At 43.2% G+C, this 27,557-nt stretch overlaps 1 protein-coding gene across 9 annotated transcripts in view; it reads left to right on the top strand.

Moving 5' to 3' along the window:
* LOC119009716 (calcium-activated potassium channel subunit alpha-1-like) overlaps positions 1 to 27,557 on the top strand; it is a 92,898-nt gene that overhangs the window by 6,000 nt on the left and 59,341 nt on the right. For all 9 annotated transcript variants that reach the window (XM_037081242.1, XM_037081243.1, XM_037081234.1 and 6 more), the window contains exon 2: positions 9,201 to 9,344. In XM_037081242.1, the coding sequence (XP_036937137.1) occupies positions 9,201 to 9,344 (144 nt within the window). The remainder of the gene's footprint in view (positions 1 to 9,200; positions 9,345 to 27,557) is intronic.

The following is a 27,557-nucleotide window of genomic DNA, read 5'->3' as shown; positions in this document are numbered from 1 at the left end:
AACATTTGTATTAAGTGCCAATTGACAATTTTTCTTTTTTACTTAACAAACTGTAGATGCCCTTACAAAGTATGTCTTTGTGAGAGCAGCACCATGAGTTATACATAAGAAGGGTGAGAAAAGTTGAAACATTGAAAGAAAAAACAAAAAGCAGGCGATTTGGTAGCCGGAGCTGTCGTTTGTCTGAGCTTCTTAGCTAGAAAAGCACGCTAACCCCTGGTCAGACATCTTGGTATTTAGGCACACTGCGTCAGACATACTTTGTAGTGGGATATACTAAATATTTTTCTGGCATACTAAATATTATGGCAGCATGAAACACAGAGTGAGACGTTGGACATTGTAAACATTAGTATGTTGATGTTAGCAGTTAGCTCACAACGCTGCATTGACTACTGTAAGCAAAGAGCGCTATTTCTTTTGAATGAATTTGATATTTTCTCTTAAAATGTATCTATCACATCACTTTTACTTGATATTCATTATTCATGTTTATATTGCTATATTGTTGTTTTGGCGCTTGTGTTTGGTTGCACAATCTCTACGTGGAGTCTAAAAAGGCTGCTCAGTCACGTGCATCTCCTGTCAGTGACTCAGCGTCCTCAGATGTGTCAGGTGCAGGGATCGGGGGGTGGTGGCGGTGGTGGGGTGGGGGTGGGGTGGGGGGTGGGTGAGGTTGGGGTGACTGGAGGATTCAGATGGAGAATCGCTCTCATGGTGCTTTTAAGTGCCGTCTGAAATTTTGTAATTATGAGACGAGTGCTCGAACAGTGGTAATTACGGAGTCAGAAAGTTGGAATAGCTGAGTGGCACTTTGCTGTTGTGTCCTCTCCTCGCTGCACGCGCACACACACACACACACACACACACACACTCACACACACACACACACACAATGGCAACAAGTCAAGCAGAGTGAATATATATAAGCTGCACAACATCAACTACACCAGCTATCATCAATTATTTTCACAATTTCTAAACACAAGCTGAACACCACGTACACGAGCTGGTTTATTTTTATTTTAGCCGTGGCTGGTGCTTGAACACATCACACCCGGCATGAACTGAGAAGAAGCACTCAAAGGCAACATCATTTATTCAACACCTTGACCCACAGTCCTTTTTTTTCTCTTTACAAAGATCTCTGCAAGTCAACTCGTCAGTCCTCTTTGTAAAGAGCTCACATATTTTCTGGGTGATGTCCTTTTTAATTAGCCGTGTAATTAGTCAGTCAAGTATTAGCGACTCACATTGCATAATAAAAGCAGCATGCTGCAGCTCGGCCGTCAAGGCACCATCTGTGATCCAACAGGTCTCAGATTAACACAAATGTTAAACATCTCGACTGTGCCAGAGCCTGCTGCTTCGAGTCGGTCGGAGACAAAAGATTCACTGGATGATTGTCCACTTTTAGAGATAATGTGGATGTAACGTCCATATTATGCCTTGTTTTTTTTCTCCCATAAAAACTACAAACAATTTAACAAATGTTAAATTTAAGGTAGCTTAAATAAAATGAGTGACAATCAACCAGTGATGGATGACACCAATTACATCCAGTAAGATATTTTAATTTTATGCTACTTTATACTTCAACTGCATTATTTTTTCAAGGCAATGTTGTACTTTTTACTCCACTACATTTATTTGATAACTTTAGTGACTAGTTACTTTGCAGATTACAAGCTGCATCAGCTAAAGCAGCACATTTACGATTAATGTATTTTATCTGCAGTCAGATTAAAGATGCACTGATTCTGATAATCAGGAAAATGCTGAATATCGCATCTGATAATTGGTATTTACTTTTAAACATACCTTTGATAACTTTTTACAACACTAGAATCAACACATATTGACTCGTTAGTTACATTTAGAAGTATTGTGTAGCTACATTTGTTAACAAACAACAAACAATATCTTGTTTTCATGACATCTTTCTATAATGTTTTTCTTTCTTAGGTAATTTCATTGTGTTTATACGTGAGGATTTTCTAATTAAAGGTCATGTCATGTCATGTCATTGTCCATAACCGCTTCTCCCTTTCCATGGGGTCACGGGGTGTTGCTGCTGGAGCCAATCCCAGCCTTGTCTCAGGGCGAGGGCAGGGTACTCCCTGGATAAGTTGCCAGCTCATCGCAGGGCCCTCACTAGTGAGCAATGTGGGGTTCAGTATCTTGCTCAAGGACACTTCGACGTGCAGCTCAGCCTTGCCCGGTGCCGGGATTTGAACTAGCGACCTTTCGATCACTAGTCGACCTGCTCTACCTGCTGAGCTGGGGCTAGCTAGTTAGCAGGCCAAACATTCCTATAAACACAATACATAGAAGTCAGAATGTCAAAACTTTCTTCTCATTCTATTGATAATTTCATGATATATCATTTATGGAAAATTGCTGTTTTTACAAGACAAATCTGTTTGTTTACAGTATTCTGCTGCCAGAATGTCAGTGTGTGTGCAGATGCTTCTAATCCATTTTCACTGATATTGTCAAACTTTATCACTGTTAAATAAAGTTTTCAGTTATTTCAAATCGTTTGTGTTAATGTTCATCAACAGGTGAGTCATTCATTAACGTCAACACGCACCACTCATGTCATATTTAAGCCTCTGATTCCAAATAACCTTCATATCCGCACGTCCGAGCTGAATTCAGCTGCAGACTGGAGCCGTGGTTCCTCTGCTGTTCGATGTTTAATATCAACCAAATTACTGTGTTAATTCATTTAGTGAGTCATCAACTGGAAGGACACCATCAGGCCATAAGTGATACAGATACAGTATTTCTTCACACAGCTGAGGAGTCATAGATCAGCTGTGTGACGCGGATATATCAGGACATTTTTTTTAATCCCTCCGAAAATGTCTTGATGTATTATTAATCTGATTTGTATTAATATATCTTTAAATAATTCATCGACTTTTGCAGGAATTGTGTCACGGGCCACATGTTCTATTCTGGTTTAATGCACTCGCCCTGTGAGGAATGATCACGGAGGATCCTGAGAATAGGCTAACGGAGTTGATCAATGACCTCTGGTGTCAGGAGGAGTTGGGCAACATAGTGAAACCTAAATTTGGAGGCCCGGACTATTGATCAAAGTGACGGCGAGGAGATGTGCCGCCTGAGTGGGCGTAATGACTGCAATGTACTCTTCTGGTGTCCGCTCCCATTAAAGAAGTGTCCCGTCTATTTTAATTTTATTAAAATAAAGTCTTGTGAAAGATTCTTTAACCCAGTTGACGTCTCGATAACTAAATCTACAGCTCTTACAAACATAGATATGATTATAACAAAGTGGGAAGAAATGTCTTTGCATCAATGCAGTCTTCCTTCGTCTGCCCTTCAAATGGAATCAACTGGCTGACCCTTAATGAAGAAAAAAATAGTAATTGGACAGAACCATGTCATGAATCACTAATAATTAATTTTTGAACTCTGCCTCTACTGCCATTAAAAAATATCATGGCCGATGTGTTTTTCCACGCAGACTTTGAGATGTGGTCATTAAAGTGCAGCAGGATGGCAGCATGGTGCCAATTAAGCCTACTTAACGGCTATCGCTTCCCTCAACTCGGCCCCGAGTCTCTTCATTCATTAAAAAGCAGGAAAGTGCCCGCGTCAGATAAACACATCAGGTCGAGTGTTTCATAATGTTGAGGCTGAAAACACTTCATATGAATCACTGCATTATTTCCAAGTGCTTCGGAAGCAATGTACTTATGTACAATGTACTTATGTACTTATCTAAAAAGTTCATCAGGTGAAGTTAACATAGAAAAACAGCTCCATATGTACTGACAGCCAATCAGAACACACGGTACTGTATGCATACAAATTAAGATTGATGACCCTGGAGACATTAGATAAAACTTTTTTTTAGATAAAACTGATAGAAATCAGTTCCATATGACAAAAACTGACAAAAGATACACACGTCACAGTAATTCAAAAGCATTGATTTTAAAGGTACAGTATGTAAGATTTTTACTTAAAGATATCCAAAAATTATCAACAGAATGTGAAGGAATAACAGTTTTGACGTTGCTGTATAATGTAGCAGAGACATCAACTAAATCCCAGTCCGGGCAGCCTTGAGTCGGACAATAGGACCACTAGCTGCACAGCTAACTGAGCTAACTTGCAAACAACAGCTAAGGTAAGCAGCAGTTAGTTGTCGCTCTGATGACATGCTGTCCATTATTTATCTGGAGTATGATTTTCACAGGTGGCCAATTGTTACATCAAAATCAACGAGACAAATGTATAAGAACAAGAACACTTTCAATACATTTCCGCAAACCACAGATATGCTACAAACTTGTCTTGAGGATCAATTTTCTATTTAATCTCGTGACAACAACAGTCTAGTTGGGTTTCCACAAAACCTACTTTGTTTTGGTCACCACAAACATGGATATTGTCCTGAGGTCTCCTTAAAAATATCACATTTCACACTTGAAACACAGTCTTGAACAGCGATTACTGGCTCGGCCTCCTTCCAGCCTGTATCTGATTTATCACGTCGGCTTCATAGAAACTCTGATGACAACACTGTGACGTTATACATTTCTCAGACATCGGAGCTCCTCTCCAGACTCGTAATATTTCAATCATAAAACGTAGATATTACGTTATACGGGCATGCTGTTCTCTCCATGACCAGCAAACTGAATGTCCCTTGAATAAAGGCGGTGTCATTTTTTTTATCGTGTCACATAATGCCTCAACCAAACCTCTAATTGGATGTTTCAGTCTCTCCTTGGCTGTTTCTGCCTGTTACCTGCAGTGAAACTTCACGCGTACACCTTTTATACTCCTTGACAGTTTAAGACCCCTTCAAGAGGCTCCGGAGAGCATTTTTCTTTTCCCTTTTAGCCTCAAACCCAGCCGTCTGATCCCACTCATCCTGATCCCTCTAAGGGGATTCAAAAGTAAGATTTAGCTTAAAATCCCTCAGGGGCTCTGTTTCAAATGTTTTCTTTCTTTCTCTTTTTTTTTTTTTTCAAATTAAATGATGTAACTTCTCAGTGGTTTTTTTTTTTTTTTTTTTTAAGTTTATCCGTTTCATTGCAGCAACATACGCCACAATCCGCCTGTATTAAAACCACACTGAGGGCGGATAATTACTGGGAAACCAGCGGAAACCTGTGGCCTCGCGGTTTCTTAATAGCAGTTCCAGCGAATTTTTTCCATTCCTGTATCTCGTTGGCTGCATTAGCCGCTAAGTGAACTGGACATGTTATTATACTGCGTTATCAGGTTAGTGCTGTGGGGCTCTGGGCGAGGCTGCGATGGAGAGCAACACTGGCCTGCTGGTGATCTGCTCGTCTCTGATTAATGGCTCCGAGCATGATTGAATTTCTTGGAGCGGCATGGTGGAAATGTTTGGCGCGTGGGTGAGCGCCATTATGGAGCACCGTGCTGAAAACCCCTTTTTTAAGTTAAAAGGTGTAAAATGAGAAAGTAATTTGACCCAAATCTTGATTACAAAACAGGAAACATGACGAGCAATCGCGATTGTTAATGTGTATTGATTGATACATAGTTGTTCTGATAATTAGTATGATAGTGTCTGGTGAAATCCGGAACATCTTTTGCAGGACTCTCCCATGTTTTCAACCTTTTCTCCCAATTGGTAGTTTCTCTCGTTAATCTCCTGATTTTTATGGTACCTGGCAACCCGACCCACAGGCTGAGGTGAGCCCTGCCTGATGCCTCACTCGAGCCTGCTGCTCTGTTTAGTTTGCAAATGGAAATGGATGAAATGGATCCACAGAAGAAGGAATGAGCTTCCAAATTTCACTCTGCTTTAGTGCGAAATTTTTCTCACCTTCTCGTCCTCTCTTGCATCCACTCTGCACACTGTAGTCACTTTATCCTTCCTCTCGCTCTTCTTCAAGGTGTACCTGGCAACGGTGACTCCTCAACACACATGATGGGGCATCATTATTGAGAGTTGCCCATTTGCTCAGACAGTTTTAAATGCAGGACTCTTATTTTCCCATCTCTAATTTGATTAATATCTCCTTCCTTCTCAGTCTGCTGATATCCTGTATATTTGTTAAATTTTATATCCTATTAAAAGACCAAAGCTAAGAAATGAACTGATAAATATTTCCTGATAAGCCTGACATATATCCTCCGTTGTTGTCCAAAAACCATAAAGTAATAGGCGATGTTTGTCTAAACTTTCTGTATGACCAACAAAAAAAAAAATCAAGAATGTATTAGATTATCTCATGTTCACTTTTGTCTTTTCTACCGTGTCTGTGACACTTTTCATTTGGTGGATTGTTGTTGTCTGGTGTGTGTGTGTGTGTGTGTGTGTGTGTGATGGACTGACTCATCGTGACGAGGCAACGTGTCACAGTGAGGCTCATTTTTGCATTTTTGGACAACAGTGAAGCTCCTCAGGGGAACAAGTCACACCGAGCTTTTGACTACTTGTTCAGATTTAATGTTGTTTATAGGAAAAAAAACACGTAGCGTCGGTGTGGTTCAGCCGACTAATTCTTGAGCAGCGCATACGGGATCTTCACTGTTCCTCTGTATGACATGCTAGCTTCATCAAGATGAACACGGGCCCTGTGGTTTATTTTAAGTTGATCCCATACGCACCGCCCTGCTGGTATAAATACTCACATACGTACCGAAATCCGCAGCTGAAAATAGTCCTCCGCCATTTACTCCATATTGTGTAACATCTGCAAAAAAACCCTAAAATGCCCAGCTGTTTCGGGAAAGATATTCCCAATCTTACTTTTTTTAAAAAAAAATTAACTAAACACTTTGCCATCCTTCTTCCTAAACCAGGCTGCTGGCAAACAGATGCCCTCGTTGTCTCATTACATCTGTGCGCCCCACAGCTGTATGTTGAAGGACCATATTCGTTCATTCCATTTTTTGGTGGCACTGCAAATCCCCCCCCTCCCCGCCGGCTTTAGAAAGATTGATGGTGGAGTGGAAGCGCAGCACATGTTGCATGGTTGCATGCCAGGAGTTCTTTGAAGCTGACGCCTCCGATCACGGAGACACACAATAGCCTGTTGTGCGTGATGGAGAATGTGGCGCGTTGACATCTTGGACACCGGACATAAAGGACTCCTGCGGTAGTGCAGATATTAATGCAAACCTTAAGTTATAGCGTTGGACTGCTCCCTCCAACTATGTAATCTGAATCAACTAATCCAGGAGGGGAAAAAAACCCCTAAAAAAACGCCTCAGAGAGACTGATGTGTGACACCGTTAAGAAGGTAGACGAGCAGCAGGATGTCACGGGGGGCGGGGGGGGGGCAAAGAGTCCGAGTCGTGTCAGCCTCGAGGCTGCTGGGTGTTTCATCAGGGAGCACGGCTAACCTCTGCATCCTGTCTCGATTTCCTGCTCTGTGAATCATGCCAGTCCCTGCAGACAGACAGACGGACAGACAGAGGGAAAGACAGGCGGAGAGACAGGTGGAGAGACAGGCAGTCAGGCAGGCAGGCAGGCAGTCAGGCAGGCAGCCCACTCAGTGGAGCAGAAACACCAGGAGCTCAGTGGCTGCCATGGATACACTCCTGGAGTCTCTGCGCCACTCTCACTCTGTATGTTTACTGTATGCATGTGAGCATGCATGTGCGTGGGCTTATTTTAGAGTCCTCGCAGCCCGGTCACTATAAAAAGAACAACAGAGCATTTTATGTTTCTGAAGGGTGTTTTTTGTTGTTCACGTTGGTTTTCTTTTGTTTTTTTTTGTTTTTTTTTTGCATAACTGTCAATCAAAAAACATCTTTGGCACTTAATGACAAAGTTAACAACTTAAAGCTGATCCGGGGAACACTTCTGATAACAGTGAGTGAAATTTATAAAGTAACAATCGCACAATGGATCATCATCTGACTCTGCTCTTCATCTTAGCATTCAGAAGAGTTTTGTTTTGGTGTCTTTCAGCTCGTCCTTTTAGATTTAGTCTTTCTGCAATTGTTAGAGAAACAAAATATTTCTGATGAATCGAACATAACACATTTTGTCATAATCACAATTGCTGTTTTGGTTTTTTTTCACCAGTAAAACCCAGCACTGTCCTTCCCAGTAATGAAAAACAGAAGAGTTAGCAAAGTTAGCGGCTAGCCTGCTGAGACCTTAATAAAACAGTAAATAGAGTAAATACTGGAATAAAAGCTAATGTTGCTTGTTGTTTGCTAGCATGTCAGCCCTAAGATATCATGCTTGCAGCTTGTTGTTTTAGCTTTCGCCAACCTACTTGCTTAGCTAGCGATGTTTTTTATTGAATTCGGCTGTCACTCAAACAGCTCAAATTGCACAATTGTAACTCTTGATATAATTCAATCTAACCCTTAAAACAGAGTACCAAAGAGCATACGGTGAGCAAAGTGAACACTGTGGAGCATTTAGCAGCTGAAACCAGAGCCAGACAGTTGTTGGAGATCATAATATATCTAAAAAGAGGAGTGAATACTGGACTTGGATTCATCAAACAGCCAAAAAACAGCCAAAAAAACAGCCAAAAAACGTAGCTCTAAGTCGGCTATGTCAGGCATAAATGCACAGTGCAGAGATTGCCAAAAAAATTGGGCCCATGATGATGATTACACTGTGATTCATGGTTAATGGGGCAGATCATTTGTGCATCGCAGTTTTCATTTTCACTAATTAAGCTCAGAGAATCATGATGATGTGACATTTGTGCCAAACGGACATCTGAATATTCGGAGGCCCAGGCGTCTCTGCAACACGACAGTACTTCATTTCAGTGCCGTAGTTTTGGGATGGGAATCAAATCTTGGAACGATGGGGATTTTGTTTCAGTTTTGACTCAAGAAGCAAGCGATAGCTCACTGCGAAGGTTATAAACAACCAGCGTATGATCTTTGGATTGATTACAGCACAGTAAAATGCACTTTGCTGTTACGTATTAATTTACAGGTTTATCAGTGTTTTTAACATCATTACAGTATTGTGTAACTTCAGTTTTGTTTCCCTGTGCTGTCCCTCACATTTACCCGGTGTTCACAAATGTGTTTTCTTATTTTAACTGTTCTTTTCCTCAAAAATGCCGACTTGTTCCTCATTGTCCTATAATCTTTCACCCTAGCTGTACACTGCAAACACAGTAGTGTGATATGTTATCAATCATTTAGTGTTAACCACTTTTCAATAGCCCGGTTTCTCACGGCTACCTGCTTTATTTCAGGAGGTCCACCGGATCACCACAGGCGATGGCATCAAGCGCACCGACAAGGACGACCCGGCGGCCAGCGAGGTGGGCTGGATGACCTCGGTCAAAGACTGGGCCGGAGTCATGATCTCAGCTCAGACGCTGACAGGAAGAGTCCTGGTGAGTACACACTCGGTCTTCATCCTTCACTGAATCTGTGATTGACATCTCCGGCTACCTCAGCCTACACGTAGCATGCTGCCGCTCAGGACATCAGTGAGATGAGGCGTGACAGCCGATCATGATCACTCCCAAACTTCCTCATGACAGCTCGGCACGCGGGCTGAACCCCCTCGTTGTGTTTTTGTCTGTGTGGGAAGGACTTGTGTGAAATATTTGTCATAATAGGACAGGCCGGAAACACTGTGCGAGCATGAACGCCCCTTGAATTTTATCTTGCATAAATACGCCGTTTTTGAAAGTGCATATCTTGGTAGCTTATCTCTCAGGCATGGAGGGCAAATACATCAAAACAAGAGAAGAGATTGAACAAATGAATTAAGGTCAAACACCCCGTAATGCCCTCAGACAGCAGAGAGAAACAGATCCAGCAGAAAGGATGGATGGAGGGAGGGAGGGAGGGAGGGAGGGGCACGTACAGTTTACCAATTGTATTTGGTCAGCTGGAGAACACATGCCTCATCGACCGCATGCTATCTCCATTTAAATGACGGACGAGCAACCTGTGTCACCCTGCTGTGTCTCGTCAAGGACAGTTTTGGTTGCGATGGAGATTCTTTTTTTTTTTTTTTTTTTTAGTTTGTGAGAGAGTGCTCGATGATTTGGCCATAAGTGCTCGGCAATAACGGAGCAGTGAGGAGTGAGGAGTGATGAAATGAAATGGCATGAGTGGGAAGCTCCATGCCAAGGCTTGCCGCAGTGCTCGGGGGGCTGATCCCTGCTTTCACCCACCCCTCTAAATGTGGTGCAGCATCTCCACTTGGCTCAGTGAATGTGTGTGTGTGTGTGTGTGTGTGTATGTGTGTGTGGAGGTTGTTAATCATGGATGCAGCCACACTCGAGCATTATAGTTTGATGGGGGATGTTAACAAACCACTTGTTCATTATATTTTGGGGTGGGGAAGCTGCTGACCATGGTTGAAGGATAAGATCTGTTTATTATCAAGTCTTGACATGTCCTACTTTTGGTGGATGTTGCCATTTCAAAACCCAGCGAGGTGAAACATTTGTTGTTGTTTTAAGATGATGCATGTAGCCGTGAGCTTCTGCACGGAGGTGATTAATACCAGGAATGGAATAACCCCCCCCCCCTTTTATTTCCTCTCAATTTGGGCTTAAAACAGCACATTTTCTTCACCTTCCTCCCAAATGTCATGCGAGAAGCTCTGATGACTCAGACTGAACTCAGGTTCATCCCCACGGCGTCCTCTGACAGTCCGTCCCCGAGCGCCAGCGACGGTTCACGGGCGACACTGACACATTGCTAACAGGAGCGTGTCATCCGCTCGACCGCCGTCTTCCGTTCCCTTACTGTGAACCACCAACGCTCCCTTCAACTTGTGTGTGTGTGCGGCTCGAGTGGCCCCGTCTCAATGATGACTTGACACACAACTGTTTAGCGAGCGCTCGTCTGTAACCATGGCAACTGCAGCTTACCTAAACACGGCAGATGTGTGTTTTGTATGTCAGGCTGTTTAGAGGAGGGGGCACATTAAAGCCTATTTCCAGGCCATCTGAGTGGAGTGAGAGCATGGGATGGCTTAAGTGAGAGGCTGTGTGTGTGTGTGTGTGTGTGTGCGCGCGCGTGCATGTGTGTGTTTATCTTGTGCATCATTCTGTGTGTGTGTGTTTGTTGAGTAGGGGTGAGCTGCTATTCCCACATCTTCACCCACGTTGTTGTTTTTCTTTCAAAATCCAGTTCTTGCGAGCTGCCTGTTTGCACTTGAAAACATTCAGAAGCAGCTTTTTTTTTAGAATTTCTTTATTTTTTTTACTCCAGGATATTAATCTTTACCTGTTTAATGCACACAGTGTTCATTAATAAAGGCCAGCAGAGAGCCAATTGATTTTTTTTTTTTACTTTCTCACACCCAGGGAGGAGAAAAATTTCCATGATGCTCTGGGTACATGGGAATCTGAGTAAAGTGTGCATCCGCTAATGAATTCCCCCCAATTAGACTTGCTTAAATAAATGAGCTGGAGACGCTAGATGAAGTCGATGAGAGAATAAATCTGAGCCCCTTGAAGACATCTGAGGAAATGGATTATGCAAACAAAAAAAAACGAAGCTCAGCTGCAGGAGGCCTGAGCAGCGTTTTGTTATTTTGATTCAGGACTATGGATCAGTCAGAAAAACACTGGTTGATGTCTCGACAGACTGAATTAATTAATGAGTAATGAAGGGAAGTTGGGGGAAGTTTTTGTAGTCCACAAAACATATTTGGAGCTTGATGGCAACTGAGGAATTGTTTTAAAACAGCCAGGGGGAAAAACAGAGATCAAAAATGGGTTTGAGAGGATCTTATTTACACCCTCAATGTGCGGTTGAGCTTGTGAGCTCACTTCAGACTAATGTAAGCTACAGTTAAGATTTGTTTTAACAAAGGGTGTAAATAACGGCTTTTCAAATCAATTTAAGATCTCTGGGCTTCTTGAGACTTTTTTAGGTTTTTTTTTTTGCTTAAACTTCGACAGCAATGCCATGTTAGATTTGTTGTCTTATTGTTTTTGCAGTAATGAGCAGAATTCACTTTTATACCGCTGTCATCCCGAGATGGTTCTCTTCCCTTTGCCGTGTTTTTCTGTGATGTCCTCCGGCTGCTCTGCCTTATTTATGACATTTCCTAATGGACAGATCGCTTTACTTCACTAAAGTTACTGCTAACTGCTGCTAACCTAAACTTGTTAGCTTGTGGACTCCCCCGGTGGAATAACTTCCTCCACACGTGCATTCCCAGCTGGGTTCGAGCCTCCTGTGGGTGCCCGGTGATCTGAGCTCCCAATACGGGCAGAGTGAGCTAATAGAACTGCTAGCTGCATGGCTAACTGTGCTACCTAGCTAACAGAAGTTAAAAATTAGCAGCTTAAAGAACATGAAGTTTTTAAGATCAAGAAAATGAGTGAGCACGTGATGGCAAAACTCAAATGACCCAAACTCAAAATATATACTCATACATTCCTTGTGTAAATGTTACCAAGGTCTGTGGATGATCCTCACGTGAGACAGAGTAATGTGAATATTAGCAATTTTTACAAGAGGCATCCTCACACTTTGAGGTGGTGACAGTCGCTTACAGGATATTCACAGTCACTCCATCAGGACGACATCATGGAAGGAAAGACAAATGTCTCTTGGTCCATTTCTGTGGATGGTTTGGGTTGAGTTTTGTTCACAACAAGACTTTTCTCAAACCAGAGTAAGTTTCTGTTCAGTTTGCTCTGTAAACACAAGCTACATGTGTCACAGGTTAAGGAGCTGGTTAATATTTACAGTGTAGGAGCCTCGGTCGTCTGATCTGACCTCCACAACTACACGAAACTCATTTCTCTCGCTTCTTTATAACATGGCATTCAAACCGCAATGGCAGCATGATGTGTTTCACCCGTTCGCGACCTGTAGTGGGGTGATGCTCGCTGCACACAAGCTGTTTACCTCTGACTGTGGATGCTGAGTGATAAGCAGGTGCAGGCTGCCCTGTGGAAGACCCGCAGGCCCCTACGCTCATCTGGCCTCGCGTCTCGGCAGATTGTAAAAGATCAAACCTTGCCTTCAGGGCTATTTGATTAGCAGGGAGGACACTTCCTGGTGACCTTTCAGTCTGTAAAGGTTTATCTGCTGGAGATCAGTACACCGCTCCTCGCGATGCGCTCAAATACAGACGAAAAAAGACGCGTTGACTCGCTATTTTTCAGATGAGCTGCGTGCTACATGTCAGGACACGGTTTCCCCCAGATTGGGGACATGGAAGGATCCCATCTGTCAGTTTATGCATTATTGCAATCCTCCGCCGCCCCCCCCCGTCACTTGTGCATCACACAGGACCACCCTCCCTATTCATCAAAAATGTCATCACGCCACTGTTTGCTCGCGTCAAAACAAACACAACTCGCTTTGGGGCCGAACAGGTGGCTGCAGCTTGTACCTTTGCCAAGAAACCCAGCGGGTCTCCATTAATGTCATGCGTCTATTCCCTCGTTCAGTCGCACTTCCCCCTGAGAATGTAATCATCAACAAACTGTAAGATGGGGAGGAGAGCGTGACGAAGCGAGCGTGAAGTTGGTGCATTCTGGGGGACAATGTGATTCCTCTTAGATGACGGGACCCCGCAGAGTGACATTTAGCCCACGTGCGCTCGGTTCTGCAGGTCCGCAGGAGGGACCGGGATGTCGCAAAGCTATTATTCTGGCCAGAGAAAGGTTTTTCTATTAATGGAAGCACAGAGCTGCCCTCTGCCTCTCTTCCCTTTGCCGTGTTTGCCCTCTAACCCCAATCGCAGTCACAGGTTGAACGGAGTCAGTGATGTTAAAGTCAGACTGATGAAACATCTCTGATTGTTCAGCACGGCTGGTCGACTCAAGTCTGTTTTTATTTAAAGGACTATAACACAACTTGGATTAACTGGGCACACTATGCTCCATTATTGTCTGGATAATATAGAAATGCAGTCATTTGACGTGTCAGTGGTGACACATTCAGGGGCTGTTTTCTCTCCTGTGTTTTTTTTTTCTTTTTCCATTGTGGATTTATATGTGTTGAATTTCTGACACAAGGGTTTCCATCATCGTTGTTTTGTTGATGTACACATGCATAGTGTCTGTTTAATGTTGCCATTGTGTCAGCTACATAGCTCTGGGCCACACCTGAGCCCTTTGCCACATTGTAACCTTGGATACACAAAGAGCTATACCAAAAACCCTGCATTCGTCTGATCTTAAAGAAAACATAAACCTGATGATCAAGAGTAAAGAAATGAATTTATAAAGATTGCCTCTTAAAGTAGCAATCTTTGAGTAAATGTTATCTATGGCTGAACAGAGAAAAGATCTATGACTACAGAGGAGGAAACCTCAAAAACTAGGGTGAATTCACACCAGCGACACAGTTCGGATCTCTTGAAAATGAGGTCCAAAAGAACACACTTGCAGTTACAGCATATCGCCACAGGTGCCGCCAAAGAGAACAACCCGGAAACATTAGAGACTGTTACTTTTAAATATGATTTCCGCTGAGCAGATTTGTTGTGTTTGACCTCGACGGACATCAGAGAAACTGCTTAAGAGCTGTGCGTTTTGATTTGACTGAGAAGAAGGGGTGCGACTAACATTATGCTTTAGGGATTGTTCAGACGTGTGGAGGTGAGGAGGTTTGCAGAGGTTTGAGCCTCTCTCTCAGAGGCTTCTTTCACTTTTTGTGAGAACAACTGAGTGCAACAGCGTGATTCATTCCGACTCCACGACTACAGAGTTCCTGGAGATGGATCGGGGATGCAGCAGGACACAAGTCAACAGTATCGACTCACTCCTGGCTCATACCCACCAGCTGTCAGACAAAGTGTTGCAAATGCATGGTCGCCTCGGATTACATGGGGGTCAACATGTGGAGGGGGAGTCCTCTTGGATGACAGGGTGAGGGAGTCGTCTTCTTGTCTTGACCGATGTGGTTGAGATCTGATGTCGCCCCTGAGTGCAGCCTCAGGGTGGAGGGGGGGGGGGGGGGACGAAATTATAGGTGGGCCAGAAGGGCATTTTCATCAGGGCGGGACGAGCTCACCTCCGCCTCCTCTGAGAGGCTCGGTGAGCAATCGTAGCATTACATGGAAAAGCTTTTTGTCTGATGAGAGTGAAAAAAGGGAAGCGGTAAACACTTCTGCAGGGGGGGACTCAAAGGCGACTGCAGCGGCAGAAATGTCCATTCAGAAGTGACGGAAGCATTATTCTTTACATGACTGAGAAATTCAGCTTAGTGCCGCTTTATTATCTCACCGTCGCCACACTGTGCAGCTCGGGACGAGAGGGCTCCAACTGGATTCAGCGTTTGTGCCCTTTTCTTGACATTCCCAGTTGACTCTTGGGTCCAGATTAGACGTCAGTGTTGTTAAATGTAACGGATATTCTAACAACACGCCCGTGGCCTTGTGGCACAGACGGGAGGCTGTTTGCCACCTGTGGACTCCGGAGCCAAGGGGATCGTGTGTGACTTTCACCGCGCCCAGTGCAACGGAGTGAACAACGCGGGGACGTCACTCGGCTCTCTGCCTGCCTCTAAGTCTGCCGCTATTTTCGGGTGACAGCAGCTGCCAGGCCTGTTTTGTCAGGGCCCTCCAGAAGGAAACAATGCCATGTGAGACTGAAGCTATTTGATGCGCTTGTCGTTCACAAACGTCATCATCAAGTAACTTTTGTCTTGAAAAGAGAGTCTTAAAAAACTTTTCGTTTTCTGATGCCAAGTCAAAAGAGCGCCGTGTGAACTTCTTTCATATAGAAATCTTTCTTGAAATTCGGGGCTGTTAAATAACAAAGAGTGGGGCCGGTCAGTGCACTCAAATCAGAAAGAAAGGAACTTGATATTAAAAACCTTTCACAGGATTACATAAAAATGTCATTTAGATCTGAATTACCTAAAACAATTCAACTGCGCTGTCAGAAAATTGATCTTTGGGGACCTCATCATGCACAAATTGACTCGATAAAGTGAGATTTTGTGCAATTATTTCACGGTTTTATTCCTAATCACAGACACATTGTGCACGTGTTTAACAATAATGACAAAAATATCTAAATCCGTCATGATTTCTTCCTGTAAAACTCAGCATCAGGTGTGCTCACGTAAGCTTGTACTAACCAGTTTTGACCAATAACATCACCCGTCAATCAATCTGCAACTTGAAGCAAAGAGTTTTTCACTGATTACTGTACAAAAAAAAGTGTATCATTGTATATTATGTATTGTATTATTCACTGACGTTCCCTGGTTTCCCTTATGTCCTCTGGCTGCTCTACCACCCACGTCTGAGTTTCTTAATGAACAAATAGCTTGACATGTTGCTAAAGTAGCTGCTAACAGCGGCTAACTGCACCAGGCTCCAAGTGAACGTGCCGGGTCCAAACATAAACTTGGTGACTGACTGCGGCCAGTTGACGTCGGGGAATCCGGTATCAAGATGGTTTACAGACTTGCTGTTCAGTTACCGCTTTATTGTTAGCCATGCAGCTGGATGCAGGGACCTTAACCTGGAGAGAAAACCAACTTGGCAGTGGTCAGTCTTGGATGCTGTGTTAGGTCCCGCTCGTGTTTGGCCAACCCTTATCGGCCATACGTCATAGATTTGAGACAGTCAGCAACTTTGACAGGTAGCCACATGTAAAAAAAACCTGGAGATTAAGAAAAAATACATACCAAACAACAATCACGTCTAACCATTTATTGGCTTCATGGCTCTGAGGATGTTTGTCTGTTTGTTGTAATCCTTCCTCTGCTCCGGATGAATCCTTATGACTCCCCTCGACTTTCCATCTTCACAGTCACCGAATAAAAATGTTTAATTTTTCAAGACTTTGGACCGTAAACCAGCAAAACCCAGTGACAGTGATGCCAATTAGCAAATGACACCGAATAATGGGGAAAGTAATGTACCTGCCGAACCTCGGCATTTAGCGCTGTCATTAAGAGCATGTTAGCTCGCAGACATTAGCATTTAGCTCAAAGTGCAGGCTCATAAAGCAGCTAGCGTGGCCGGCTGTCGACTCTTACTCACTTTAGACAGAGCCTCGTGCATAATAAGCAGCTCATTTGCATTTTCTTCCCATATTTCTCTCCAGTTTTTTTTTTTTTTTATGAGCAGAATCATTTCTCTGAGCTGTAAATGCCAAGAGGAGCTTGTTTAGTGTGAACCGTCGTGGTCAGTGTTTTCACGCGGCAGGAAGCAGTTGCCATCTGCTCTTTAAAAAAAAAAAAATGAACCCTAGTATTTTTTAGTTTGAAACCCTTGAAAAAAAAACAAAACCCAAAAGAGCCGCTTACAGACACAGTGTGCACACGAAGCCGAAATCATACAGCTTGCAGGACGAGGCTGTCAGAAGTCTGTCTCGCTTTTTAACATAATTAATTCTCGCCCTCGGTACAGGGCTCAGACAAATCTGAGCGTGGCGTTGACACATTTATTTGAGGTTGTCTTGACCTGTGGCCATCTGTGCCGGCGCAGTCTACCGATCTGATCCTTGACTCTCACTCTCGCCACTCTGAGGCCAAACTCACACTCTCGCAGCAATCACGCCATTAGTTTTCCATCACGGCGAGTATCAGGTGTGATAATTACCGTCCCCCCCCCAGGGTGCAGGCTTTTCAAATTTCTGGGCTTCTTTATTCAGCATTTTTTCAGCAGGATCTCATTTGATGCAAACAATCAGCAGAGTGTAATTAGTTTTGTGGAGCGACATCATGTTCAGAGAGCTGTGGAGAAAAGGTTTGCGATAACATACTTTCCCCCCCGTTTGTCGTCCCCCACCCCCAAAAATCCAATTCACAAGCGGCGTCGTGATAAGAAATTCCGAGCAGTCACAAATTCAAGCTCCTCCGGATTTCATTAACAATCATTAGCTACACAATGAACCGGCAACCGCCGCCGTAATAGAGCTTACGTATTCTTCAGAACTCATCACGATCTTTCACTTTCTTCCTCTCACAGGAAAAAGGCAGGCGGACATTAAAGAAGGTGTAACTGTAAAAAATGACTCTCAGCTGGCACTTTACATCCAACAGGCTTTTTCATTTTTTGGCAAGTTCAGTTCAATTAATTAGTGCAGCCACTTAGAGAAAATGAATATTTGGAGGTTAATAGATGTTGTTGCAAACCGGTCACACAACAGGTGATAACTCTGAAAGGTTCACTCTGGGTTCAGCCCTCGCTCTGTGCGATCGCAAAAAATAAACCTAGTCCTCACTTTTTTTCTTTTTTTTTTAACTCCACTTTAGACGTTCTCGCTGCCGAGTTCACACCTCAAAATGCACGCGACCGCTACAGTTACAGTACGTCCAGCTTCGCGGATGGAACACGAATTACATTTTAACACACGATAGGAATTTCCATTTTCACTGTGAGAGGCTCCTCAGCGAGAACCCCTCCTCTCTGGAGAGCTGCCAGAGAGGTGAGTCATCGCTTGTTCGACAGAGATTTCTTTCTTTCTTTCTTTTTTCAGACAGAGTTTGTTTAATTTTGATCTGGTTTGTCAGCTTCTTTCTCTTGTTAGAAGCAAAAGTGAGTTTCAAACCTCATATTTCAGCTGAGACAAGACAGCGAGAGGCTGGCACGGGGGGGGGAAACACATCCATCCCCTCCCATCCTAAGCTCTTTACGCCTCACTGTGAGAGTGGTTGGGCTGCTTCCAAGATGGCTTAAATTGTGGCTTAGCCACTGTGGGATTTGGGGTTTGACGCTGCATGTTTTTGATTGTGGGCACTTTGAATAGCTGAATAATGGCGCAAACAGTTGTGGAATAAGTTTAAGTCTCTTATTTATAACAGAGCAGAACATGCTGTTTCGGGCCTAATGAGAGTATTTCTGGATACTTTCACATGAAAGAGATAAAAAAAGCAAAGAGGAAAATCCCAAATAGACTTTTCCAAAGAGTGTTGTTTTCACAGCACTGGAGAGGACGCTGCGGAGGAGATCGCACTATACACTGTGACTGGTGTCAACAAACAGAGGGTCGGGTTTCAGGTAGTTACAGTGCAACCTATACAACGTGAAACACAAACTGAGCACTTGTGTGTAGCTGCCAAGGGTTAAAGGGAGGATCCAGTGTCCGAGTGCTTTAACTTCCATCATTTATTAAATATGTGTGCAATATGCCTAATGGTCGGATGCCAAACATCAAGCTTCTGTCCAACAGCTCCAAGCCACTCGTGAAAATGTTAATTTAAATCCAAATGTGGGGGGATATTTAAAAAAAAGGCTTACACTAATTTTTAGGTTAATACTTTTACTTTGGGTATCTACCAGCAAATGTTTACATGCTTCAATATTCGAAAAACACATAATTTTTCACAAACTGTCTATTGCTGCAGCACCTCTATTCACCCTTTGTCCTGTCTCTTTACGATCCCCCTTCCACCAAATCCAGTCTGCTCTGATTGGTCAGCTCTCGCAGGCCCGAGCAGGCCCTGCCCAACGCATTTCATTGTCAGCTCCATCCATTCATTTGCAACAGCTGTTATGCCATCTCCCACAGAAAGCATTACTCCTGAAACGCCTCGTCAGTGGCTCCGCCTTAAATTCTGTGACTTGATGACATTGCATACATCACCATGTCACACAGATCAGCATAATTTATGCCTAGTGGTTAGTTTGGCAGGTAAGAATTGATTTAGCACAGATGCTCTGACGTTGTAAGCGGTGCTGGCTCAGGCGTGTGCAAGATGACCAATCAGAGGAGAGTGGGTCTTCAGGAGGAGGGGCTTTAAAGAGACAGGAGAGACAAGTCCACAGGCCGGGGCTGAGTGGCTTCGTTACCGACCTTTTTATGCCCTTTTATGCTGCTGTGTTAGATAACTTTGCCAGCAGGAGGGGGAGGAAATGTTTTAACAGAAGAGTCACCTCAGACTCCAAACATACGTGGCGAATATGTCCAAATTTGTACAATTATGGGCTCGGTGTTGCTCACTGTTAATTTTCACATCGTTGTATAAACAGTTTAAAGGCGAGTGTCTCGCTGTAATCCATTTATCTCCCCGTCATACCTACAACACTCAGAAAATCTGTGAGTCACTGCCTTCATGGCTTCACTCCACTTTTCTTCCTCACTCCCTCCATTGCCGTTGTCATGTGCATGGAAATGTCTAGAGAAACACGTATTTTATCAGCACAGCATGACTGCTCCGCTTATTACACCTGGCTGATGAGCACAGCCTCGTATTTGAACCTGCTCCGCGGTCCATGTTTTTTTTCTTCCCACAAGTTCAAAATGGGTTTTCATCATGTTTTTTTCGCGGTCAGTAGAAACCTGCAGGAGCCTGTTCCTCCACGCTGAGTGTTCTGAAGTTCACTGAGCAGCACAGATTAGAGCTCGGTGTGTTGACGGTGGGTTACAGAGTGAATCAGGAAGTGTGAGTAGCTGTGAGAGACCCCGCGGTCTCGTCCCCAGGCAAGCCTCAACTCTCAGGAGTAATACTGTCTGTTGCCGACAACAACAACTGCCATTTTAGCTTGCAGGAGGAAGGGATGATTGCTGATGTACCTCTGATTATATGTTCCTTTCTTGAATTTATTCTCACCCTTGTTGGACACATGTCAGATTCAGGGAAGGTTTCATTTATATTAACTCATGAATCAATGTGCATCAAGCGGCCATGTATTTTATTTTAGACAGCAGCTGTTGGAGAAAGTTCACCGGTTATTTTTGACCCTGCTGATTTCAACACCAGAGCGTTTGCTATAACGTGTTAATACAATCTTTAATAGAAAAGTAATGCACACCAAGAGCTGGCGTGAGGTTGCTGATCACTGGATGGAGGCTTCAAATTACAAGACTCTCTGTCTCCGAATGCATTTAAAAAGAAAGACTAAATGATTAAAGTGACTATGAATGAATTGTAGTTGAAAACATTATCAAAAACCATCAACAGAATGTGAATGAGATAGCAGTTTTAGCATGATGTCTATGACATATCTACTAAGTTAGCATGTTAACAAGCTAGCCACAGCACCATCCTGGTCTAAAGCTCCCGTGCAAGCGGTGTGAACACCAACAGTCCACTGTAGCTGGAGCTCCCTGACCGCTGCACTGCACTGCTAACTGAGCTAACTAGCTAAGGGCAGCTGCAGTTAGCTGGAGTTGGCAGTTTCTCTGGTGATATGCTGGCCCCTACTTGTTTTGAGTGGCCAATTCTTACATATTGCACCTTTTGAAAAGAAACATCATTTAAATGGAAAATGAAAAAGACTCTTTCAAACTTTTGCCCATCTTAATTCACAAAACAAAATAAATGTGCACAAAACCTGAAGGTAGGACGATTGGTTGTTTGAAATAAGCACATCCTTTGAGTCTCTAAGGACTCAGACTGACGTCATGTATCTATGCGTTAGCAGAGGTGTGCAGAAAAGGAAAAACACAAAGGGAAGAAACACAGATGTTCCTCGGAGTGTACACCCCAGACATTTTCATTTTCCATACCAGCTTTGTCCCTCGTGTGCAGCGCTGGTCCCTCCTGCCAACGTCAGCGAAGGCATCTGTTGGCTTTCCTGTTCGTCGGTCCCTCTGCAGCCGAACGCGGATACTTTTCAGCAGCTTCAGGCAGCCTTCCGCGGCTCTGAGCGGGAACGAAAACTTCTAATGAGCTGCCAGGAACTCTCCTCCAGTGCCTCCAGTAATTACCACAAACAATGTTCAACGTGCGCACGGGGTCGCGTGTTGTTGGTATCAGCTGTGGGAGTCAGGGGAATGTATAATAAGGGGTTAGGGGACAAACTTTGCTCCAGTAAAGTTGCGTAATTGTCTGCATGCTCCAGAACATGAATCGGATGAGGGGGAGCAGGCGACAGGTGCATGGAGGTTAGTTATGGTAGCGTGATCACTGATTTGGACCGCTTTTCAAAAGAGACTCGTGGCTCATGTGGGCAAATTAATTTCATTGCGTCTGGTTTTTGAAGTCCTTTTGTTTCTTGTTTTCCAAGAACACACAACACAATTTTTTTTATCTTTATATAACCTTTTATATAATTCAACCAGACATGTCCTTTCTTTTTTTAGGCAAAATGAGCTACCTGTGTTGGTGCCTGATTGCCGTAATTTGTGTGAACATTTGCACTCCTTGGACTCAAAACAAAAAAATGAACATACATGAACATACACATTTTATCTAATTCAGTATGAATATCTCTGAAATCCATCATGAATAAATGTTCATAGCAACATTACACTGGACTTCCTATTTATCAGCTGTTTCCGGACATCCACACAGCCACATGTTGCAATCGGGGATTCATACAGATCTTGGGTGCGAGATGAGCCATCGTTTAGATGTTTGTTATTCACATGGTGGATGGATGGAAACAGGTCATGCTGGATGCTCGGGACATCTTGCTGGTCGTGACGACTGTCAGCTGTGTCTCATTTGGTTTGTAGAAAAAATGAAAAGATGGGAAGAGTGTTTAACAGAGACACAGCACGTATGACGGTTTCCTCCACTTTGAACGAACCACTGATTCCACTGAAATCAATGGATTCCTTTCCAAATTCGAGCTGTTGTAAAATGTTATTGTGATCAAGTCCCTTCATGTGAATCGAGGCTGAGGGATTTTCGCGCCGTAATCCAATATGTTTTTGTCGTTGTGAATCGGTGTTCCCACTTTAACACAGTAACCTTTCGGATTCAATGTGATTTGTTCTGTCGATCCATAAATAAATCAAATCATACGATAGTTTTGGTATGGGGCATTTGTCAGGGGGCTTTATAAGTTAAAGGTCTCTTAAATGTCAGACATTAATTTCCAGTTCTCGTTAACAGCGGCAGGAGAAAAAAACTCACATGAAAGCAAGCTGTGTCTCCTGAACAAGCTATACGCTGTGTGTGCAGTCATTCACACTGCTGCCGCCGCCTGTGCTGTGTTAAATTGCTTGTAAACTCTGCTGTCGGAGCCGAATGCATCCAGACTTGGAGATGATGATGATGATGTTATTACTGAATAGCGGGTCTATCCCTTCGGAGCTGCCGCGTGATAGCTGGTAGTGATTCCTAATGATGTGGAAGCAGCTGCATGCGGCTCCACTGGAGGCCTGCAAGACAAAGGAATAATCTGCTTTTATTGACAAGATGAGAGAGAGAAATCCCTTAAACCCAACGGTTTTACTCTGGAGTGTGAATGTCTCGGATACAGGAGTAAAGCCACCGACGGAGCCGGTGTTGCGTGATGTACTCATCCTGGGGAATACTCTGAATGAGGCAGAACAAGCCTGAATATTAAGTTCAATATGACTGTTAGGGTTTCCAGTGATTTCCCAGAGAATCAAGTTGTGTAATTTACTATTCCATTCATACTCTATGTTCTAATATGTCCCCGTGTACATGTAACCAACTCACAGTTCAATGCTCAGTGATTTCAGTAATCATTCCAATGGCTCCCTGCGGCCCCATATGACACGAGACACATATTTAACTCTCTTCAAAGATAGATTCATTTGTGAATACAGGTCCATATATGTGCTGAGTAAACCTCTACAATGAAATGCTTTATATAACTGCAGAACTTGCCTTAAATACATCACGTTTTTAAGTTATCTTCAAAATGGAAGTAATCCAGTGATGGTTGTCAGCACATTCACGGGTATGTTGCAATCAAGACCTGCTAACTGCTAATTCGGCATACTTTTAATGGTGCCAATGGACCAAATATAAATAAACATAGGCAAAATAATTCAGCAGACTCAAGATGCAGCCTGTATCTGATTAACTGGCTCCAAGGCAGCACTGTACTTCCTGTTTTTGTCAGCTACAGTCCCAACATTATGCAAACTTATGACAGAAGTGACAAAACTGATCAATTTCAACTCAATGTTTAATAGTTACTCAAACTTGGATTGTCTTGGCCCACAGTCAGAAGCATTCAGAGTCAGAGTTTTGGCATCTGATGACCCTTTAGAGATTTATTATACCGTGAGGGAGGACTTTTACAACTCTTACAGTGATAGATGGTGTTGTTTTTCCTCACAACAGTTGCCAGGTAAAACAGCAGACAAACAGTTTTCAAAGTACAAAGTTTAGCTGCCGGGATTAACGGCCTGATCTCGGGAAATTTATATTATTACTGACTTATCAGTGGCCAGATTGTGTTCGCTGATTTAACGAGCTCCATCTGAACTTTGATATGGTAGGTGGCTGTTTACGCCCTGATTGCTGGTGTCAAGATCCACCAATGCAATACAACACAACACGGGAAGAAGAATAAAAACAAATCAAAACACAAATCACAAATCCTGTTCAACCCATCGAATATCAAATCATCCATCTTTGCCTGGCAGATTTCAGACTTTCTTACCCTCAGTTGTGCAAAAAAATACAGGCTATGATCAAAAATGAATGCTGCTATTATCATGATCGGCCGGGAGAAGCTTACCTTAAACTTGTGATTAGGTGAATTTGATTGTCCGACAGTTAAATGATGTTACTTCCTCCCTTTCTTGTGATTTCTTTTCACTTTCCTCTTTGTTTAAAGTGTGTTTTGCTTCACCTCAGACTACTGTACACTCTGCATCACTGATGGGTGAGTACAGAGATGAAACAGACCCTGGAGTACACTTCGCTGCACATTACTAAAGCAAAGTGCAAAGAGGATTTTTTTTAAGGTGGTGTTAAGTTACTGCTTAAATTATGTTTGACCAGTTGGGCGGGAGAATCATCAGTCAGGGGTTTGTGGTTTTCTTTGTGGCTTGTTTACTGGAAAGAAGGCCGACCTGCAGTGAGATCTCCAGAGTGCTTTTGTTTATTTCTATTATTTACTCCTCTGTGGAGGCATATGGGTTTTAGCGTTGGTTATATTCTTTGATTTGTGTTGTATTTGGTGCTGAAACCGAAAGTTTAGAAAGTAAAACACATTTTTTTTGTTTCAGGCTCTGTGCCACGCCTGGAGCTTTTATATCTGCTCTCTACAGTCTTTTCACAGTAATTACTGAAAGAAGCCTGCAGTCCGTCGTGGTCTTTCAGTCTACTATCAGTCTAATGTCCTTGATAAACCCGTCCGGAGGGTGAAGGAATAACTCTAGCAGGGTCGCTGATCCCGCAGCTTGCAGACTGACTCTTTGAACCCCGTCCGACTCCGTGTCCTTCAGCCTCGCCTCGGTCATGAATCACCAGGTCGGCATAAAAACAGCGCAGGCATGATCGGAATGACACACGATGAGCTAAATTTCTAACCACACACACACAAACACAAGCGTCTGGGGATTGTATAATATTTATCATCCTTCTGCTGGCGCTGTCGTCAACGACTGCAGCCCATTATGCAATCTCATTGTTGTCTTGTCTGCAGATGAGTAATGTTACTCGCTCTGCCAATCTGAGATGTAGGTTTTTCCCTGTATGCATTCATACATCTCAATGCAATGGCTGTGAATGAAGCCTCCCACTCTGATGAATCGAATGAAGACAGGCCCACTCAGGGCCTCATTTTCCCTTCAGTCTGACGAAAAATGTAAAAAAAAAAACACTAAGTAACTTTTCTATTCACACTTTTAACTGTGACGCTTTTGCTTTGTGTCTTGACCCCGAGCGCCCTGAGAAAGGTGTCTTGCCGTCACTAGGGAACACATCACAGTTGTCAAGTACTGTGCTGTGTTACTGATCGACACTTAAACGTCAGTGGCAGCGACAGCTAGGCGATCAAACCTACAGTTGTCACGGGAAAATCTAACTCGAATGTTCAGTTAATATCACCGTAAAAGTTTGTTGAGGCTGGGGACAAACCTGAAATCTACAAAAACTGTACCGAACAAAGAAAAAAGATTGTTTCCACCACAGATGCTTTATTTTTTGACAGTCAGGAAGGAGTGCAAGCAATACAACTGAGTAAATACAAAGGACGACACATTAAACGACTGGTCAGCGACCAAAACAGACATGGACAGCCCCTGGCAGCTTGTGTTGTTTATATGCAGTGCGATATGTGCTAAAAGGCCCGAAAAAGGAAGGGAAAAGATGAAATTCTAGATGGAGAGATGTGGAAAATATAGCCCGAAGAGTTTGTTTATCTACTGGTATGTCTTCCTCAGGCCACACACAAGTGGTGTCATCAGTCACAAATATCAAACATGTTTAGAAAATCTTTATGAGTGTGACTGGTGGCGACTGGACTTTAGATTCAATTCTTTTCATGTTGATACACTAAAGGGACATTACATAAATTGTTTACCCAAAGATTAGTACATGAAGCTTGTTGTTTTTGTTTATGTCACGGTTATAGAAAAAGAAAGATGAGCCGTGTGTTTTGGTCATTTTAGCAGTGAATATGCACAAAGAAATGAACTCCTGCGCAGTCAGTGGTCGACTACCGGTGCTACTTCTCGAAACGTTCCGGTTTGTCTGTTTTAGTTTTCTGCCTCTGACCTTGTCAAACACCTGAGTCACACAGGTCAGAGTGATCTGGACCGTTAAATCATAATTTCTTGTGCGGGCAGAGGAAGCAGTAGAGTGCTTCCACACTTTCAGGGGAGGTTATATTAAGATCATGCTTGAGGAGTGTGCCATGCTTCAGGAGTGCCATCCAGTAACCACATTAGTATGCGTGTTGTGTTTTTGCCTGTCACCACTAGCACGGGGCACATGCAGACACAGCCAGTGGATAGAGGCCTGAGCTGCAGAAGGACGCAGCTGTCTGTTAAAGGCCCAGTCTGTCATGTTTATGTATAATTGAACAGTTGGTGAGATATAAACATTTTGTATTTTTTAAGCAGATTGTAACTGAATATTTTAGGCCTGTATAGGTGTGTTTACAAATAGCATTGAGACTGATGCTTCATATTAAAGAGGTCATATTATGCTTTTTGGGTTTTTGCCTTTTGCTTTATTGTGTTTTGTAGCATTGCAAGTCTACCCCAAAGGCAGTTACTCTCCCACAGAAAATGCTGCTCCTACAATGGCTTAGACGGCTGGTTTGGAGTATATACATAGTCAGCAGACTGCTACTGCTGTAGTAGTGTTATTTTAGATCACGCTACCTTGCTTGGCATGAGCCGCCCTACTCTGCCTCTGATTGGCTACATCCTGCACATTCAGTAATGTGTAACCTTATAAAACGGATTAACAAGACTGTAGAGCCCATAGTTAACTGCCTGTAAATACACAGTATGTATAATCTAAGCCACACTTCCATACTTGCAGGCTGTATGATTCACTTTAATTTGGCTTTAACAACATTAATAAATTAGGTGCATCATCACAAGACATCTTAGCAGACAGTTGCTTATTTAGCACCAAATGCTTCAATGTTTGCATGAATTCAGAACCCAGATCTGTTTTACATGCCTACTCCAGTATTAGTTGCTCTTGTTGGGTCTCTACCAACTCTGGAGTTCACATCATACAAAGTATTTGATTATGAAAATAAAAGCGCAGCTCTCAGGTTGAGCTACTGTTGTTCAAAATAGCCACAAGGTTGATACACAAAAGGGTCATTAATTAATTGTTTACTCTAGTCAGCAGAGAGTAATTCTGATGGACAATCACAGACTGAAATCCAGCAATATAATCAGGATTATTGTTTTAGCCATAATTGTGTAGCCCTGCTCTATTTTGGGCCTCACAAGTGCTCCATGTGCACTCTGAATCACTCCAAATAGACAGCGGAGAGCGTCAAAGTGAGAAAAGGTCATGATGAGGTCACTGGT

This window comes from Acanthopagrus latus, chromosome 20, assembly GCF_904848185.1.
Source record: "Acanthopagrus latus isolate v.2019 chromosome 20, fAcaLat1.1, whole genome shotgun sequence".
In the NCBI taxonomy this organism is placed as follows: Eukaryota; Metazoa; Chordata; class Actinopteri; order Spariformes; family Sparidae; genus Acanthopagrus; species Acanthopagrus latus.
The sequence above is the reverse complement of the archived record's forward strand: the minus strand, read 5'-3'. Positions and strand labels throughout refer to the sequence as shown.